Source organism: Prionailurus viverrinus, chromosome B2 (assembly GCF_022837055.1).
Source record: "Prionailurus viverrinus isolate Anna chromosome B2, UM_Priviv_1.0, whole genome shotgun sequence".
In the NCBI taxonomy this organism is placed as follows: Eukaryota; Metazoa; Chordata; class Mammalia; order Carnivora; family Felidae; genus Prionailurus; species Prionailurus viverrinus.
Window position 1 is genome coordinate 143277386 of NC_062565.1, and position 20240 is coordinate 143297625.

The 20240-nt window shown below is 43.5% G+C and overlaps 1 protein-coding gene across 6 annotated transcripts in view; it reads left to right on the forward strand.

The window, feature by feature from the left end:
* Positions 1-20240, forward strand: part of TULP4 (TUB like protein 4) — a 260270-nt gene that overhangs the window by 193907 nt on the left and 46123 nt on the right. For all 6 annotated transcript variants that reach the window (XR_007152147.1, XR_007152148.1, XM_047858551.1 and 3 more), the window contains 3 exons: positions 7011-7191; positions 9832-9966; positions 16422-16588. Coding sequence is in view for 4 of the 6 variants with exons in the window: in XM_047858551.1 (XP_047714507.1) it covers positions 7011-7191; positions 9832-9966; positions 16422-16588 (483 nt within the window). In the remaining 2 variants the exon portion in view is untranslated. The remainder of the gene's footprint in view (positions 1-7010; positions 7192-9831; positions 9967-16421; positions 16589-20240) is intronic.

Below are 20240 nucleotides of genomic sequence, written 5' to 3' on the forward strand. Positions count from 1 at the left end.
GGAGGGGCAGAGAGAGAGGGAGACACAGAATCGGAAGCAGGCTCCAGGCTCCGAGCCATCAGCCCAGAGCCCGACGCGGGGCTTGAACTCCCGGACCGTGAGATCGTGACCTGAGCTGAAGTTGGACGCTTAACCAACTGAGCCACCCAGGCGCCCCAAATGTGTGACTCTTAATCTCTGTCTGGGTTGTAAGTTTGAGCCCCACATTGAGTGTAGAGATTACTTAAAAATAAATCTTAGGGGCGCCTGGGTGGCGCAGTCGGTTGAGCGTCCGACTTCAGCCAGGTCACGATCTCGCGGTCCGTGAGTTCGAGCCCCGCGTCAGGCTCTGGGCTGATGGCTCGGAGCCTGGAGCCTGTTTCCGATTCTGTGTCTCCCTCTCTCTCTGCCCCTCCCCCGTTCATGCTCTGTCTCTCTCTGTCCCAAAAATAAATAAATGTTGAAAAAAATTTTTTTTTTTAAATAAAAAAAAATAAATCTTAAAAAAAAAAATGTGAGAGAGGAGATAATACAACTAATGCCACTGAAATAAGGATCATTAGAAATTACTGTGAACAGTTCCATAGCAACAATTTGGATAACCTAAAAGAAATGGGTAAATTCCTAGAAACATACAACTTACCAAGACTGAATCATAAAGAAATAGGAAATCTGAGCAGACCTATAACTAGCAACAAGATTGAATCAGTAATCAAAAACCTCACAGGAAAGAAAATGCCAGCACCAGATGGCTTAATTGGTGAATTCTGCCAAACGTTCAAAGAATTAACACCATTCTTTCTCTCTCTCTCTCCCCCAAACTTGAAGAGCAGGGAATACTTCCAAGCTTATTTTAAGAGGCTAGCATTACCCTAATACCAAAGCTTGACAAAAACACTAGAAGAAAATTACAGACCAATATCCTTGATGAATATAGATGCAAAAATCCTCAACAGAATACTAGTAAACTGAATTAAGCAGCAAATTAAAAGGATAATACACAGTAGGCAAGTGGGATTTATTCCTGGTAGGCAAGGATGTACAAAATATGAAAATCAACTAATGTGATACACCACATTAACAGAGTATAGGATAAGAACCATATGATCCCCTCCATAGATGCAGAAAAAATATTTGATGAAATTCAACACACTTGCATAATAAAAATTTCTAAACTAAGAATAGAAGGAAATTACTTCAACATGGTAAAAGCCATATATGAAGATCTCACAGCTCATATCATGCTTAACAGTGAAAAACTGAAAGTTTTAGCTCTGCGATCAGGAACAAGGCAAGTATGACCACTCTCTCCATTTCTATTCAACATGGTACTGGAAATTTAAGAGCAATTAGGCAAGAAAAAGAAATAAAAGGCATTTGAATAGGAAAGGAAAAAGTAGAAGTATCTGTTTACACATGATATGATCTTAGGGGTGCCTGGGTGGCTCAGGCGGTTAAGTGTCCAACTTCAGCTCCGATCGTGATCTCACATTTTCACCCTACTCCAAAGACCTGATAAAGAGCTGTATTCCTGCAACACTTTTCTCTACCTCATTCAGTGCATATTTAAATATATTTTTAATACTGTATTCACATGGTGTAAAATTTTAAACATTCAAAAGGATATATGATGAAAAATCCTATTTCCTCTACCATCCCCAAGCCACCTAGTTCTGTTTCCCCAGAGATAATGCTATTTCCAATGATTTCTGGAGATATTCTAGTTAAATGTGTGTTTTAATTAGACGTGTACTCAGACCATTTCCCTCCACCCCAGAAACCATGTGTGGGCATCTTAGAAGGGTGAATAAACTTAAAAATGGAGCCTGAAAGTTTTGGAGAAGAATGTTCTAACAGTGGGAATTACTTAACATCAAAATTGATGCCTGGGGCAGAAAGTCTTTCCTTCTCTGAAACTCTTTAAACATAGGATAGTGTGTCACCTTTATGAGTTTCTTTGTAAGAGGTTGTTCTGCAGTGAAGCAGTGCAAAGACCAAAATTACGTGTTTAACCCAAAGGTACAAATTTTTTATTGTAGATATTTTTAGTGGGGTTTCTTTCCCATATTTATCAGAATAAGTCTTCTTTTTTTTTTTAATGCTTATTTATTTTTGAGAGAGTACTCATGAGTAGGGGAGGGGCAGAGAGAGAGGAGAGAGAGAGAATCCCAAGTAGGCACTGCGCTGTCAGCACAGAGCCCGATGCTGGACTCCATCTCATGAACCGTGAGATCATGACCTGAGCCAAAATCAAGAGTTGGACACTCAACCGACTGAGCAACCCAAGTGCCCTAGAATAACTCTTAAAATGTCTGTTTTAGAAATTATTGATATAGTCAACTGTGAAATTACATTTCATCTTTAAAACAAAAACTCCAGGAAATACTCTTAATCAGTTGAGAAATTCTGTCATTTACAACTGTCTGATTTCAGTGACTCTTTAGTTGCAAAATATTCCAGTCTGTCTTGAAGCATTTGAAAGGTAGTGCTCTGAAACCCCAATAGGGAGGTCTTTCAAAAATAAATTTTGACTTCAGTGCTATTTCTGAATACCTTCTAAAGAGCAAAGGGACATGGTCCCTTCATTCCTGTCTCCACAGTGGCACATTTAGACATTTGACACCAACAGGGTGGAGGTTACTGGTAGGAATGTATAATCACTTTGTTATCTGCCCCCCTAGTTTTAAATCACAAAAGCAAATGGACAAAAAGGTCAATTCCTTCTGGAACTAGTTCCAATGGCTACTAGTTAAACTCTGCTACAAAAGAGGTGAGCATTTACAGAAGTGTGTATTTTTATAGTTGAAACTTCCTAATATGGTTTTTATTCAAGAATTTAGATGAATACTGGTCTCCCAAAATAAAAATAGTGATGACATATCACTGGTTCCAAAACGTAAATCTTGTGAATGATTTTATATCTTTTTTCCTACCACCTTTGTTTTGTGGCTTGGTTCATTTTAAATTACTGGTAATAATTGTGTTATATTTTAAAATAATTACATCTAAAAATAGTTTAGAATGGAGTACACAGTTACTAAACACTGCCTGAAGTGAGGGACAGCCATTGAACAGGTGTGGCCTGAGGACCAGCTTTCTCCCAGCTTGTTTGGTTCTTGGTGTACATGTAACAGAGGGAATATTGTCCCTGCCCCGACATGAAGCCTGCAATCCAACAGAGAAAACAGCAGGAAAAATATGAGACAGAAATTTACTTTATCCATTATTGCAAGTATTTTGGAGGCCAGTTTTATGAGAGGATTTGATAGTTTAAAACAGAAAGGAAAGAATTTTTTGCTTCATTTGTAGGAAAATTTGAGTAAAGCCCAAAGCTTTGGGCAGAAATATGTTTATTAATAGTCCCTGAACATTTTTGCTTGTGGCCAGCAACATATGAGAACCTGGGGGTGCAGACCTGTCCTCAAGAAGCTCACAGTTTAACGGGAAAGAGGTATGCAAAAACAGCGAAGTTGAAAGTGCTGTGGGGGCATGGTTAGAATGAGATTAATTCTATGTGGTAGGTCCCCAAAGCCTTCACACATGATGTCTGAGCACCTGTTCTATACCAGACACTGTACTAGACATTGGAGATAAAACACAAGCCACAGTCTTTGCTGCGGGAGGACCTGGCTCTGTGTGTGTGTGTGTGTGTCTGTGTGTGTGTGTGTGTGTGTGTGTGTGTGTGTGTGTGTGTGTGTAGGTTGGGGAAAGGATGAAGTCATGCATTTCATCTGGGACATGTTGGTTCTGAAGGGCCTTTTGCACATCCAGGTGTAAGATGGCAGGTAGTCAGTCTGATGCGGGAGTCTGGAGCTTAGGGGAGAGGCTTGAGCACGAGCCAGCCTTGGACAGGATCTTTGAAGCCATGAACACAACTGTGATCTCCTAGAGAGGGAAGACTGCCCAGGACCAAGCTTAGAAGAAGAGACACAGCTGGGAAGGAGGAGCCAGCACCAACCTATCTAAAGCACCAGAATTAGGAAGTAGAAGCAGAGATTGACGCATGTGCCTGTTTGTGTATTCATTATTATTAGACTTCTCTGGCTTATTCTCTTACAGGCCTTTGCTCACATAAGCTTTGTCTCATTGGAAGTGTTTAGGCATGAAAAGAACTTGAAATAGAAGAGATTTTTTAAAAATCTGATTTCATGTTGTATCAGTGTTCTCGAGTTATCTGTGACATACTTCTTCCCAAACAGAGTAACTTCCTCCATCACCGCTTGACAACTAGACTGTTAGTGCTGCTTTTTTCCTTCTCTCTGATCTTAATAGTGCGTTATCTTCCCAGGAGAGCTATAGTTGGAATTGATTCATGGCAGGGAATTCGGGGGCTGGCTTTAGTGTAATGTTGAACACTGATGCCTCACTAAGTCACCCATCCTCTATTCAGAAATTAGATGTCTATTCTATTGTCTGGTATCTGTTCTTCTCTAAAATGGGAAAATGTGAGCATTGCTCAAAATATCCTTCAATGCAGAGGCATTTCCTCCCTCCCTTCACAAATACTTACTGCCATGTGACATCAACTATGACAGTCCCTGGGGAGATAGTAGTGAGCAGAGCACATATGGGCCATGCCCTGAAAAGCTTACAGTCTAGCATGGGAGTCAGAAGTGAAATATTGCACAGAAAGGTATGAAAATAGTGATGATTGCACCAGTGGAAGACCAGGGTAATATGAACCCATAAGAGCAGGGGTGGAAACTTGTTTGGGATTGGTACATATTAATTCTGGGTACTTGTGAAAAGTAACTGCTGCTGGCTGTGGCCTGCCAATGAGCTATCTTTATTAGAAACAGAAGTCATAAATTATATCAAATAACCCCTTCACCCAGCACCAAGGCATGGCTGCTCTTCAAAACATACGTGAGCAAATTAAGGAGAATGTGGGAAGGGGGACAAAAACAGCCTGCTTCCTGGGGACATCACCCATGATATTGGCCTGATAGGTTCCCACACATCTTTTTCCTTGGAAATACATAAATTTGCATCTCAGTTAAAGCTACAAGAAGTCACATTCCATATTTATCACCATTGAAAACTGCCTACCAAGCTCATTCAGCAGGTGCCTCTTCCAGGGCTTTAGCAGGTCTGACCACCCCCAGTGTCTTGATCCCTGTGCCGGTGCTGCACGAGGGCTTTGCAGACGTGCCAGCAGATACTAGTTTTCTCCATTGCTAGCCAAAAACTCAGCTTCTTCTAAAGTGTTTTATTGTATTCCTAGTAGTTTGTGTGTTTTTTATTTAAGCCCAGTGCAGTAATAGATTCCTTATTGCCCCTGGAGAAAACGGTTTGAGCCTTTTTTAAAATTTTCATTCATTAAAATACAGACATGTTTAAAGGAATATTTTTTTAATGTTTATTTTTAAGAGAGTGTGAGCCGGGGAGGGACAGAGAAAGAGGGAGGCAAAGAATCCAAAGTGGGCTCTGCACAGATTGTAGCAAGCCCAATGTGGGGCTCAAACTCCCAAACCGTGAGATCATGACCTGAGCTGAAGTCGGATGTTCAACTGACTAAGCCACCCAGGCATTTCTAAAGAAATGTTTGATGGACAGTTGATTTATTCTAAAACAGCTCTGTAAATTCTGTGAGTGTTTTACTACTTAAATGAAATATATCTTCCCCTGCAATTAATCTATCTTAATAGTCAGGATTTATGTACTAAAAATTAAAAATGCCTTTTGATGGTCACTGACTTTATTTAATAATAAATATTATTAAGTGCCCTCTGTACCCAAAGTTGTTAGGTGCCAGGGAGATAGCTGTGGACAGTCTTTGCCCCCAAGGAGCTTAATGTCAAAATCTTAATGGCAAAAGGAGGCAAGGACCTAACACACCCTAAATAACTTTCCCTCTGTGTAAATCCTAGTCTTTCCAGTAAGAGAGCCGGGTGGTCTGATCACCTAATGGCCTTGTCAACTAACTTGACCTCTCAGGTTGTTTCTGCATCTGTAAGATGGAAAGACTTTGCATGCTTCTCCTGATCAGTTGCTGATGGACACAAGGATCTCATTAAACACAAAAGATACAAAGTTTTAAATGCCAACGGATGCAGAAACTACCACCACACAAAACAGAAGAGAACATGGTGTACTCCCCCTGGAGGTCCTGCTTCCCGTGCGGTCGGTCATCCAGCTAGAAGACACAGCTCATGTCAGGGGGCTTCCAGCAGCTGTGAGATGGTGCCTCTGTTGCTCCGATGAAGGGGGGCTAACCTCTCCTCTGCCCTGCCTGTGCTTCAGCTCTGCCCATGCACTTGCCTGCACCCCCAGCACATTCCTGCGTGTGCACCCCAGACCAGGTGAAGTGAGGGTGTCAGGCCCATCTGAGCTCTCTATCAACAGTGCTGGTACTTAACTCCCAGGATTAGTTTGACAATATGTGGGGTAAAGCTCTTAATATAGTGCTTAGCACAAAGTAAGCACTCAGTGAATGTGTTAATACTGTTAATACATTATAACATTAATGATTAATACAAAAGACTGTTCCTCTTAGTCAAATAAAACATTAGACAAACTATTTCAGGAGCATCTTTTCCAAATGTGGTTAGATAACCTGCTTATATAACCAAATATATTTTCTCTTTGGTCAAACATACACCGGAAGTTTTTCTTCTCAATTTGAGAAATTCTTACCAAACCTCCGCTGCTGCTTTTTTTCATTCAAGAAAAATAAATATTACCCTCTTCCTAACCCTCTTTCTCCAACCAAAAGAATAAAACATGCAAAAAACAAAAACAGCAAAAAGACAGTGATTTTGCTGGTATTTGTAAATATCCATACTCCATAACAAATGTGTTTATTTTGCCATTAGTCACATTTCAGTATTAGAGGACTAAAATGCTTGCAAGTTAATAGCCAGCTAAGTTTCTGGTACTTAATGCTTTGTGTATCGCCTCAGCTACTTAACTGCTCTGTTTTTTGAGTCCTAAATATATTTTGTACATCTTAACAAGTTAAGGTGATGAGTTTTGCCAGAAACCGCAGTCCTTTCTCCCGGTCCGTCAAGGGTTCCCGTCCTTGGTTGCAGGTGCTGTTTGGCACGGCCGACGGGCAGGTGATCGTCATGGACTGCCACGGCAGGATGCTGGCCCATGTGCTCCTGCACGAGTCCGACGGCATCCTCAGCATGTCCTGGAACTGCCCCGCCTTCCTGGTGGAGGACAGCAGCGAGAGCGACACGGACTCAGACGACTACTCCCCACCCCAAGGTAGGAAGCCGGAGGAGGAGGGTGAAGTCCACCACAGGTGCAGCGCCCTGACCCACTGGGAAGAGCTCCGGTGAAGCACAAGGCAGGGCAGCCTGACGTCTGGTCTTGATTCGGCTGTCTTCCCTCTGCCATCCCTTTTCTCAGAATCACTGCACAGGTGGATGAAGCTCCATTGGCTTAGGTTTCGCTAGACATGAAATGACCCTTTTCATGTCCCTAGGGAGTTGTGGGGCTTAGCTGCTTAGCAAGAATAAAGAGAGCTGGAGATGAGAAATGCTGTGCTATTACTATAACTTAATCTGTGGTGTTTCAAATCCCTAATGTCATTAAAACCTGTAGCTTTAGTTGTGTGAGAAAAGGATTAGTTTTGCCTGTAATGCAGGCCAGTACATGGGGCTGCTGTCCATGCCCCTCTTCTGTCTTTTGGGGGGAAACTTGCTTTTCTCAGTTCAGAAGAACTTGTCTTCCCCTGTAAGTCTCACAGCAATGTCAGTTTAGATTAATTGGCGTCTAGTTTTTTAATATTTGGACCTAAGGAAAGGTTTCAGACTCTTGGTGGGGATGATTTCAGACTCCAGCCTCCTTCACTTTTGCAGTGCATTTTATCTCCCACACATGTGACAGACACACCTCCCACATACACACACAAAAAGCCAGAAACCTTTGATGTTGATGCTGGCCGTCACCAACAGCAGCATTCGTCATTGGCCTACTCAGGACCATGGCACTTCCCTAGTACCCCATTCCTCTTTTTTTTTTTTTTTTTTTTTTAAAGGAAAAATACATTGTGAAATAGTAGGAGATCAGACTCGGTCATACTGCTGCAGGACTTCTGTCCTCGCACTGCTCCCCTCTCCGGTGACTGTGGGCACATTCATCCTGTGAGCTGCTGGTCCGGGGAATAGATCTTTAACTGTGTCCCCCATCGGCATCTACCCCCATTGGTACTTGGAATGCTCTCATTTTGTCCCAGACAGGATATAAGACATGATGCTTCCCAGAGACATTCACACATTCATTCAGTCGTTTGTTTAAGGAGACGACCATTTTCACATGAAGGAAACTTTAGCAATTTTTTTTAACGTTTATTTATTGTTGAGAGACAGAACATGAACATGGGAGGGGCAGAGAGAGGGGAAGACACAGAATCTGAAGCAGACTCCAGGCTCTGAGCTGCCAGCAGAGAGCCTGACATGGGACTCGAACTCACAAGCATGAGATCATGACCTGAGCCGAAGTTGTTTGCTTAACTGACTGAGCCACCCAGGCGCCCCACATGAAAGAAACTTTAGATCTGTTGGGGGTAGTGTTTCAGGGTGCATGGGGTTGGGGGAAGGAGAATGTACTTCCATCTGAGACATAAACATACCCTTTCCTAGTAGGGCCCCAACCTGAGTGAAGTATTGACTATTTCTCCAGCCTCATAGTAATAAAGTCCGTGTTATACAAGGTTGGATACTTGTCAGCCCACTTTTAAAACAGAACTTTACTAGATTGACTGCAGGTTCACTTAGCCCCATGTATTATGGGAAAAAAACAAGATCTAGAGAGCAAGTTACAAAGCAGGTTCAGAATGAGTCCAAGGATAGAATTAAGACCCCGGCTGCTGCTCTAACACATTTCCCTTCTCAGAGACATGCGGCAATTTGGAGGATGACTGGGATTTGCCTTTCACATAGAGCTGGGTTTTTCTTGGTGGCCTAGGGGATTTGAGCACAGAGGTAGGTACGTACAGCATCTGAAAGTGAAGCAGAGGAAAGTAATACCTGAGGATCCTCCACAGGCAGGGCTGAGGTGGGGCGAGTGTGCGGATGTCAGGCCAGCCCACTCCGGATGGCTCCCAGGGATGAACCCAGCGTGGGTATGAAGCCTGCAGGGGGCCTTCTGAAAGAGCCCTCATTTATCTTGGCCTGTGGGAGGGACTGACTTTTACTTTTGAAGCAGCATGTGGAAGAATCCAGAACATGACCCATCACAGTTCTTCCTTAGCATCCATGAGTACTCCTTGAACTTACAGAGCGGAATTTTCTTTATACTGGCTGTGCACTGCAGATGCAGCAGAATTGTTTATGAGCCACAGCCAACCTTGGCTTTCTCTCCAGGTTTGGAGTCTCTTACGGTAAAAACTTACTCGTTGTGGCTGCTGTGGCTCCCTATTTCCTATAATGTCCAATGAAAGGGCATTAGTGTTGAAAAGCAACTTTTCTCTGTACGTTGGACCAAGATTAAGAAATTGTTTTCATCCTTCTTTCCACCATCCTTACGTGTTATGTGACGTTAAAATAATTTATGTTTACACATCATTAGAAACATGACGCATTAACACATGAGTTAATAATCTTCACATGTGTTCTCATCACCATACCGCAGAGCCCAAGGAGCCCCACCTGGTGCCTCCAGGGCCGTCTGTTCCCGTCCTGCTTCTCATTCCAGGGTTCCCCGGTGGCGCTCTTCCTGACAGCCCCACGTAGTTCCTGAGTGCTATGTACAGTGTTGCCTTACTCAGTGACATCCCAGTCCAGAGTCTGGTCTGCAGTGTCAGGCAGTTGTTAAAGCCCTCTGCCAGACTGCAGCAGTGTGTCCTAGATTTGGGTCATGTGTGCCTTGCCTCCTTTTTACTCAGCACTTTTGTCCCGGCAGATGGTCCAGCAGCGTATCCCATCCCAGTGCAGAACATCAAGCCGCTGCTCACCGTCAGCTTCACCTCGGGGGACATCAGCTTAATGAACAACTACGACGACTTGTCTCCTACTGTCATCCGCTCAGGGCTGAAAGGTACAGAAGGCTGCACGTGACCCCAAGCCCACACATCAGCGCTGTGTGCGTTTGCCTTCCGGTGGGTGTCCCGCACCCAGTACTTATCCATTCCCGCCCGTCCGTAGGCTTAATGGAGTGTGTTAATGAAGGCCACTTCCTTTTGCTCCTCTGCTTATGTGACAAGTTGACACCTAGGCTTATCTTGAGGAGGGATTCCTGACAGTCTTTGCCTTTCTGTCTTTACCTACTACGACGAGTAACCCTCTCTTGGGTGTATGTGTTTGCCTCTGGCTAACATATGATGTCAGTACAGTATTGGACCTAAGCACCTGCCGTTCCTGGGGCAGCAGACCCAGCACGGCAGTTTCACAGAAGCCCCTGTTACTTTGAGGCGTATTAAGACACCGATGGTTGTGCGGTAAAGTCCCCGCAGCTGCAGGACTGAGGCATTGATGTAAACAGCAACCGCCAAATGCTGACTTCCCTGACAGATGTTATGAAATGTGTTCTCTCACAAGAAAATCGCTGTCCGTAGGCATTTGGCATGTTCTGAATTTTGCAATTCAAGAATATTTACTCGCATTGTGACCCTGATGAGTTCTTTGGAAAAACAGTTCTGTCTCTTCAGGATTAAATGGTACGGTGTAGAAGTCCCTGGATTGCCTTTGGTCTCAAAGTGCAAGGGACCTGCTATAATCCGAATGGAAGACCAGGGGTAAACCAGAATGTGCAGTTCAAGTTACTACTGTCACTCAGAACTTGCCTCAGACCAGAGAGTTGTGTCATGTGCTTCCTGTCTGAATTACTCAGGGATCGCAGGGATGATAATGGAGACTCAAGTCCGTATACTTAACTGTTGATTGGAGTGCATCATACCTGTCTGCCTGCCCCTAAGCACTTCTTGATTCCATTTTAAAACTATAGAATATTCTTACAAGTTCTCCTTTTTGTGGGTATCCCATTTTGCTGTTTCAGATCTATAATTGCGAGGAATTATTTAGCCTAAACTCCTGAGGGACGTGAACTATGTAGAAGTCCCTCTTTATACCACGAATAGGCTCCTTTAGAAGCTGAGTAAATGCTTCTGTGTGTGTATGATGATGATGATGAACTTACATTCCTTGGTCTTTTCTGCAAGTTCTTTTCTGAGTGTTCTGACCTTTGTGGAGCTAACATGCAGGGGTGGTCATCATAAATTCTCACATATATTTGGTTGTCCAGGCTCTTCTTTTCTTCTTCAGAAATTCTACTTTTAAACCTTCAACTAAGTTTATTAATTCCTCAGAACCTGCCTCTAGTCCTGGAGCCCTGAACTTTGTTCTCTGACACGTGTCTCATCAGGACTGAAATTAACATATTTACCAGTCAGTTCCCTTGTATTTCTCATATGGCAAATTTTTCAGAATCTTTGTCATCTTGCTTACCTGTGGAAACTTTTTTTAATTCCTTGAATGTGTTGTTTTGTTTTCTGTCTGTCAAACTAGATTGCACTGGAGCAGCACTTCTGACACATCCCCACCAAGCCTGTGGTGGAAGGTTAGGAACACATATGAGGTGGCTTGTGAAGGTGACCCTGGGTGGCCTTCCCAAGTGTGAAAGTTTTTGACTTGAGTTTCATGTTAAAAATACAGGCAAATTTAGCATTCTTCCCATTGCCTGACTAGAAATCTAAATCTAATCTATATCTTTCACACTTTCATGGGGGGACATGCTTTTGCACGGAGTCGTCTTAATTGCAGGAAGTTAGGTGAAATTTAAGTGAGCTGATGTCATCTGATCGGCGCTGGATGTAGGCAGTTTCTTTTTCTGTCTTGGTTTCAGAATATTATGAGGACTCAGTCTTACATGTGCTATCAACGGCAGCAGGTTGTTTTGTTTTGTTTTGTTTTGTTTTGTTTTGTTTTGTTTTTTGTCCACGACTTCATGGGGTAAATACTAGGAAGAGATCGCCAGAATCTGCCAAGGTGGCGTGTGGCAACTTGCTCCGTCCATGGTCATCTGTCCTGTGGTGGACAGGTCAGTCAATTGTCATATAGGGTGGACTGAAATGGGTTAGTCTTTCTCTGTTACTGTCTCAAAGAAATATCATCAGAGAGCTTCTCCAGTGAAGAAACATGACTCATGATATTTTCTGCTTTATCACCAACATTGTAATTTATGTTGTCGCCAAAGAACACAGAATGGCAGATAGCTCACAGTCCCTGTGATCACCCTCTTCTCCGCCACCTGTTACACTGTGTTTTGATTGCAGATTCATAGGGTGGTGGGTGATTTTGTTTTGCAGATGTTTGCTGAGGAGATTCTGCCTTAAAGAAGAATCTGCTAAGTATCCCAACTTAGGGGACTTCTCTTTATCACATAGTGAACCATAAATTAGTACACCTTATTTGGGGTTTTTACCTTTTGTAGTTACTGTACTTTTCATTGAGAATGTAGGGGAAGAAAGACTGTTTTCCCCCTACAGATCTTAGGTTTTCCGACTGGGACCCTATCAATTACACTGACCAAAGACAGGTTGACTAGAGAAAAAGAAACAAGTTTATTAACACATGCATTGCATTTAGCTGTGGAAGCTTTCAGAGATGAGTAACTCAAATGGGTGGGTAGAGCTTGGGCTTATATTGCATATTAACAGCAGAACAGAACGTTTTTGGAAAAGTGACAAGACAAAGGGAAAGGACTTAAAGTTTCTAGGGTAGCAGATTGTGGGAAGGTAAACAGGGAGGACTAATGGAAGATAACGGCCAGTTCCTGAAGTTTGTCATGTAAATTCTTCTGGAGCTGTGTGTGGGCTGATGAGGGTCCAGAGTTGTCTCCAGTGATTAGCTTCTGTCCTTCCTGGTCAGGGGGCAGAGTGGGCAAGTGCCTGCACAAATTTACACCCTGCTTTTAGGCAAATAGGGGAAAAGAGAGAGCTTTTTTTGTATCTGCTGTTTCTCAGTTGCCTTCAGCTCAAAATAGTTTTTATATGCCGGTGTGGCGTATTTTGAGGTAGCATATTCTCTTACCCTTCAAGGAAAAAACAATTCAGTGGTGCGCTCAGAAACTCTGACCTAGACACTTCATCCGTTGCAGTAAAGCAGGCTCTCAAAGGCACTGCTCCTTTCACCCACATTTGTCTTAAAATCAAAGAATTTAAACTCCTAGGGTTTCTTTGTTTTACAGAATTTCCTCTTTTTGTCACTTCATTGCACCATACTGGTGAAAGTCAAGAGCGGGTTTTGAAGGAGAGTGGTTCCAGTCAGTGGTGCTGTCTGCTCCTGCAGTCTGTGCTGATAGAGGTTGGATCCATCGTCCTCACTGAATACACGCCGGTGTTGTTCAGTCCTCCATATGTTCACAGAAGCACTGTTATTAAAGAAAAAAAGTACATGGTATTTTACCATCACACACTTTGCTACTTAATTTGTTTCTCCTTTGTGCACATGCTCATTTTCTCTTTCTCAACACAAAATCCACGTGTACACACACAAGTACACATGTATCTAATGACTAATAGATGAATCATTAACGTGGGCATCCAAGAGACAAAGGCCCCCGTGAACCTCACTCAGGCTTCCAACCAGCAGCTCAAGTACATGTGGTGTTTGGTAAGAGCGCTATTCTTTCTCCACGAATACTTGGCTGCCTGTTTTTGACCCAGCACTAACTCCACACAAGGGGCTCTTGTTAATATAAAAGGACCAAATTTTCTCACCGCACACTACAAGTCAAATTTTGACTCTTCCGGCTCTTACCAAGAAAGATCCATAAGATTGTCTAGCTAAAGTAGAATTGTGTGACTCTGCTAATTTTTTTGTGTATAAAATGTTTAAGAGACCAAAAATCCACAGACACTTCAAAATCATCAAGAGCAGGGCGCCTCGCTGGGTCAGCCAGTAGAGCATATGACTCTTGATATCAGGGTCATGGGTTCGAGCCCCATGTTCAGCATAGAGATTACTTTTAAAAAATCAAGGAAAATCAGTGCTTTAGGAGGATGGGCCTCTTTTGTGCCTTGGAACTCCCCACATCCTTAGAGACTCTGCTGAGAGCTTCAGGAAAAGTGAAAAGAGGCTTACTGAATAAAGCATTTAGTTCCTTCCTTCTGGCTTATATTTTGACACAAATTTTTAGAGGCTTAGAAACTGTGAAATTATTACTAAAAGATCGGGCAAAGGCATTGGGGATTATTTTCTATTCTAATATAAACTTATAAAAACTTCCTGGGACAGGAAAGTTTCTGTCCTGACCACATCTAGGCTTCTGTTTCCTTCTTTATGGAAGTGAAATCTAGAAAGTGAATAAATATGTGATTTTTCTTTGATTTTGTAGTAATTTATGAGGATTTTACAGTCCCACCCTGGGGATTCAGCCCCTGTGGAGGTACTCACACAGCTCTGGTTGCCACTGAACAGTCCGTGGTTTTTCTTTCTTACTCCCACTCCTGAATTCCTTGTGATGGGGTTTTCTGGGGTAAGCTGGCCTCCCCTGGTGAGCGCCTGCCCATCATGTGCATCAGGACTGGCTCAGGCCCTTGATGCTGCTGGTCGTGTCATCGTCGGAACAAGAAGTGGTGTTACTCCTGCAGAACTTGTTCTCTTTTAAGCAATGACTTGGCTGTGGAGACCACGGCTGTCTCAGTATGACTTGGTGACTGCGGGGACGAGCTCCCAGGGCGTCTGCTTTGTGGCTGCGCGGACTCCTGCTCCCCGGGCCCGGGCGCCCGTGTGGGGAGCAGAGCCTCTGGTCGCCGAGCAGTGTCTGAGCGGACTGTGTGTCTGTGCCAGCCCCTACGGGGACAGCAGCCCAGCAGCAGCCCACTTTTCTGAGGGGCAAGTTCAAAGAATCTTACTAAAACAATAGCAAGAAGAACGGTGCGGGTTCGTCACTCACCACCTGACCAAAGCAGGTTAGCGGCAGAACCGCAGGAATTGGGTGCTGTCCTCTTCGTTTATGCAGTTGCAGGGACGCTGCCATCCTAAACAACCGCAGGCTCTGCTTGTGTCACCTTTACCTGTCAGCATTAGTGGCTCTTCCTCTTGACTTCCTTGTGTTGCCAAAACTGTCATCCAGAGAAGGTCATTTCAGTTTCATTGTCATGGCCGGCTTCTCACCAGAGCACCTGAGCCCTTTGGATACCCGAGCACAGTGAAATACGTGCACAAATCCTCAAGCCTTCCCCCCTCTCATCTTTTTTGAGATCTTACTCACCAGGATATTTGGATGATGCTTTTAACTTATTTTTCATTTCCTGGTTTGTACTTGTCCTTATTCATATCCTTTTATAAGAAAAGGTGGGGGGGGGAAGCTCCTTTTATTGATGCTTTCACTGACTCAGATTGTAGAGATTTTTCGTTCTGTGTTTGTAGCTGGGTTCACTCAGCCCTCTGCTACCTCTGTCTCTAGTTCCTGTCGGTGGCTCACCTGATGGGCTGGCTCTCGCTTCCCTGGGTCCAGGGAGCCATCTTGTCCTGGGACCACAGTCTGGTCTTCAAAGGAAGTCACCAAGCACTGGTGACCTCAGAATGTGCTGTTACTAACATCAGAGTCGGCACCGCGTGTGAATAAGAGCAAGGTGCTGTGATGGTTTGTGACCTGATGGAGCCCAGGCCCTGCTGGCATCTGGTCCCGGCTCTGAGACACGTCCTGTCGTGACAGGGCACCGTCAGCTCCGTCCAGCCTCTCTCAGGCCTCTGAGTTCTGGATATCAGTGCTCTCTGTATGAGCCAGATAGGGTTCTGGGGCCTTGATGGAGAAGAACTATGCTCTAAATCTTATTAGTACTATTAGCTTGTTTTACCAGCCAGAATAAGTAAATTGCCACGTTGGGATTTGACCAACCCTTTCATAGCCATTTTTATAGGTACCGAGTGGCTTGGTAGGTGGGCATCACATCTCCAGGGTGAAAATTTCTGACAGTTTCTGACAACACGCCATCCAACAGAAGTATTTATCTTCTTTTCTAAGCCCTCATAACATCCCAATGTGGAATAAAAGTCAAGGCCTTCATATGCAGATAAGTCCTTTATGTGAACTTTATCTGCCCAGTGGTGCACAGAAATCAAATGAATATAAACTTAGAATTTGCTCTTGACTTACTTTTTGCATTTGTATACTCTTAGAATCATCTCTGAGGGCAGGGACACAAGCAGCAGATGGAGAGTCATGGGATTAATGATCTTACCTGCTCCCTCAGATTTCTGCACATCCCTCGACGGTAATGCCGGTGTTGAAGTTAGGTATTTAACATGCCGGCTTCGTCACGTGGTTTGGCCTCATACAGCTGTGTGTCAGGGAGCTGTGCTCCCCATCTATGTGATAGACACCTGTTTAAATAGAGTCTGTACTGTCTTCAGAGAAATGGGTAGCTATTGTCTTCGTGAGAGAAAGGGTAAGAGCTGCCATTGTATTTGCTCTGTTTTCTAAACTACTTCAGTGAAGGTTCAGGGAGGGTCACATCCTCATGCTGACTGTCTTCTTTGTGATTTCAGAGGTGGTGGCCCAGTGGTGCACGCAGGGAGACCTCCTGGCCGTCTCTGGCATGGAACGGCAGACCCAGCTCGGTGACCTCCCCAATGGCCCTCTTCTGAAGAGTGCCATGGTCAAGTTCTACAATGTCCGCGGGGAGCACATCTTCACCCTGGACACGCTTGTGCAAGTAAGGATGTGTGTCAGACCTTCATTGTAACGCCACTGTGTTAGTATGCTCTCCGGGCTCCATTAAATACTGTGAGGTGGCTATAGTTCCTATAATTATCTTCGACAGATTTTAATCTTTCGTTGACCTTAATTAAATTATGGAGTGTAAGCCAGAAGAAATAAGGGAGAAACATGTTTTTGCCTTTAACCAAAATACTTTATTACATCCCCCACTGAAAAGAGTGGACAGTGAGTAAGCAGAGGGAGCTGGTATTTATCGTCAGGCAGAAATTAGCACTTACAGAAGTATGCGCTGAATCTTCATTTATTCACTCTGATGTTATGTTTTCTATGCCAGTAATGTACTTCTGCATCTTAGCTAAATGACTGTTAAACAGTAAGTAAGAAAGCTTAAAGATCTTTGGGAAAGAGAGGTAGCCCTTTTCTATTTGTTTTTATTTCCCAGAGATCTGTAGACCACTTCATTTCTGATTTGGATCAGCTCTCGTGGAGGATGAAATTCTTAGTGGGGTGTAGTGGAGACAGGTCTGAGAGTGAGTTGATGATTGACGGGGGCAATAATAAACTAGAGACTTCTTTTCTAACCTTACCCAGCTCAAAGAGGCAGGTATACCAGATTCGGGGAAATTTGCAATTAGATGCAGACATTGATTATTTAAATATAGCTCTCTTTTTTTGGTTGTGGAAAAACACACATAATAGAATTTGCAGTCTTAATCATTTTTAAGCGTATAGTTCAGTATTGTTAATTGTATTACGTTATTGCGCAACCAATCTCTGAACATTTTCATCTTAACAAAACTGAAACTGCAGGTGCGCTGTCTGGAACATAGTAGGTGCTCAGTAAATATTTGCTTGGTGGATTGATGGACGGACAGTTGTCAACATATGCTCTTTTTAGTGCTTTCTGCTGATAGTTTGAACCAGGAGGCTATGTGCCTTCTCACTCAGATGTCATGCTGACTTTTATCCCTACCCTGACAGGTAGGAGAGGATGGGCATTTCCAGCTCTTTCTAAGTTAATAAGGCTTTTACAGTTATTAAAAAACTTATTTGTGAATTGAAGTAATGAAACACACTCCCAGTATATTCAGTGTTGTCCACTCTTCAGTCTGACTCAGGGCACCCCTCCTGCTGGTATTCTGTTCCTTCCACAAGGATTGCCCTCCCTGCCATCTCAGCTGGGGGAAACCATCCTTAACGCCAGCACGGTCACATCCTTATGTAAATCTGCCCAACAGCTGCAACCCCTCTTCTCCATGAAGCATCCCCCTGGGATGTTTGATACTTCTGATATTTATTACGCTTTTCTGTCTACTTGTCTTACCTTCTTGAAGTCAAAGACCACATTTTCTTCATTTCTTTGAAATGCCTGGAATATGGTAGACGCTCAACGGCCTCAACCAGTGTAGAAGTTCTCACCAACTGTAACATACAACTGTGAAACTAACATAGGTCTTGAATTTTAACTGTTTGGGGCTCAGAGATAGGAAGGGAGCTTAGCTGATCATCCTTTGGGGAAAAATATCCATATAGTGTCTCAGAATTTTAATAAATTATTCGTTTTTTCATTTGAGGATCTGTTTAAACCACTGAAAAAAATTGCCTCAATAATACAAAGTAAAGTAATGGTGTTACTAAAAATCAAGTACAACAGGGTGCCTGGGTGGCTCAGTCGGTTGAATAACCAACTCTTGATTGTGGCTCAGGTCATGATCCCAGGGTCAGTGGATTAAGCCCTACATCAGGCTCTGCAGCTGAGTGCAGAGCCTGCTCAGGATTCCCTCCCTCCCTCCCTCCCTCCCTCCCTCCCTCTTGCCCTCTCCTCCCCTCCCCACTCCCCCACTCATGCTTTCTCTTTCTCTCTAAAAAAAAATAAATAAAATTTAAAAAATCAAGTACAACATTAATTATAGAGAGCACCAACTTTTTTCTGTAATGATTCTAAAATTACAGGTTATCTGTGCTGTTTCAAGTTGTCCAAGGGCAGGGACATTTTTATAGCAGGAAGGAAGTTAGGAAATTTATTGGGCTGTTTATAGAAAGAACTAAATGCAATTTAGATTGGATAATTTATTTCCAAGTTAATTAGATTGTAGGTTATTGCGTACAAAGCCGTTGCTGGGCACAAACTTGCGGCAGCCTCAGCTTTAAAATGGATTCTCCTGATTTACTCATAACAGCAATGCCCATGGCTGAAGCTCTTCAAAGGAAATACACTGCAATTCATTTTCCTTTCTTTTCCTTTCCTTTCTACCTGTTGTAGTTGAAAATCCTGTAATTTACCTCATTAGCTATTTCTGGGACCATCTATATGTAGTTGCATATCTGTTCATCTACAGCAGATGTTTAGAGTTCGCATTACTGACTGAAGTTTGCAGGCTTCAGTAATTTGGGTTGTTGGTTGGTTGGTTTTGTTGTGGCTTTATGAATGTTTGCATGAAAGGCATGTTGGAGGAGTCGGCTTATATTCTGTAAGGTTCCTTTGTTGATATAAGATAATTAGGGTAAAATGTTAAGAGAGAAGGGAGAGGAAGAGATGGATGTGGAAACTGAAAAGTGAAATGAGAGATTGCAGGTATGGTCATAGACTCTGTACTCAAGAAGGAGAGTCTGTTAGCAAGGGTATATATTGACCCTTTTTGTTGAGGACTAACTGTACCTATTCTTTTAAAAAAAAAAAATTGTTTAACATTTATTCATTTTTGAGAGACAGAGAGAGACAGAGCATGAGTGGGGAAGGGGCAGAGAGAGGGAGACACAGAATCCGAAACAGGCTCCAGGCTCTGAGCTGTCAGCGCAGAGCCCCGACGCGGGGCTTGAACTCACGGACTGTGAGATCATGACCTGAGCCGAAGTCGGACGCTCAACTGACTGAGCCACCCAGGTGCCCCTATACCTATTCTTACGAAGCTGCCACAGGAGTGCTTTTTCCATGGTTTGCTAGAAATGGATGAGAAGAAAGTCCTTCCTGGGATTGTCAGCTTTGAAAATATAAGAATGGTGCATTTTCTAAAACTGCAGTTTGGGTGCCTGAATGCTGAGCTGGCTTTCACTAGTTACTGCCCCTTAGTCAGCGGCCAAATCATTACAGCTTAATATTCAAAACTGTCGTGGCTCCACCAACACAGTTTGATGGTGACCAGTCACCCAACTTGGTCTGTTTAACAGTGAACTATTCGAGAAGGCTTTCTTTCTTTGTACACACTTGTACAAACATTAGACATTCCCTTTGTACACACCTTTACAGACATTATACACATCACCTTCCAATGTTAGACATTGGAGCGCATTTCCTCTAAGACCGAAAACATTCTACTTCCTAGGGGAGCTGTGGAAAGGAGGGGCAGAGCTGCCCTGGCTGTAGGAGCCTGGGAGGGCCCTCTGGCACCCACAGGGTCAGACAGCTCCATGGGCTGGTCCCTGGTCCTCAGCTGGGAGCCCTCATCAGCCAGAAACAGTGGGTTCGGACAGCCTCACTGTCCCTCTCTTGGGACAGCTGGATTTAACCCTTTTGTTGTCTTTCTTGAGCAGCTTATCTTTAATATGGAAAGAACAGCCTGTTTTTCATTCCTCTTGGATTTTTAGAGGACTCCATGCAACTCACTGCAGTATACAAAAATAGTAATATGGTGAGGAAGCTTTCAATT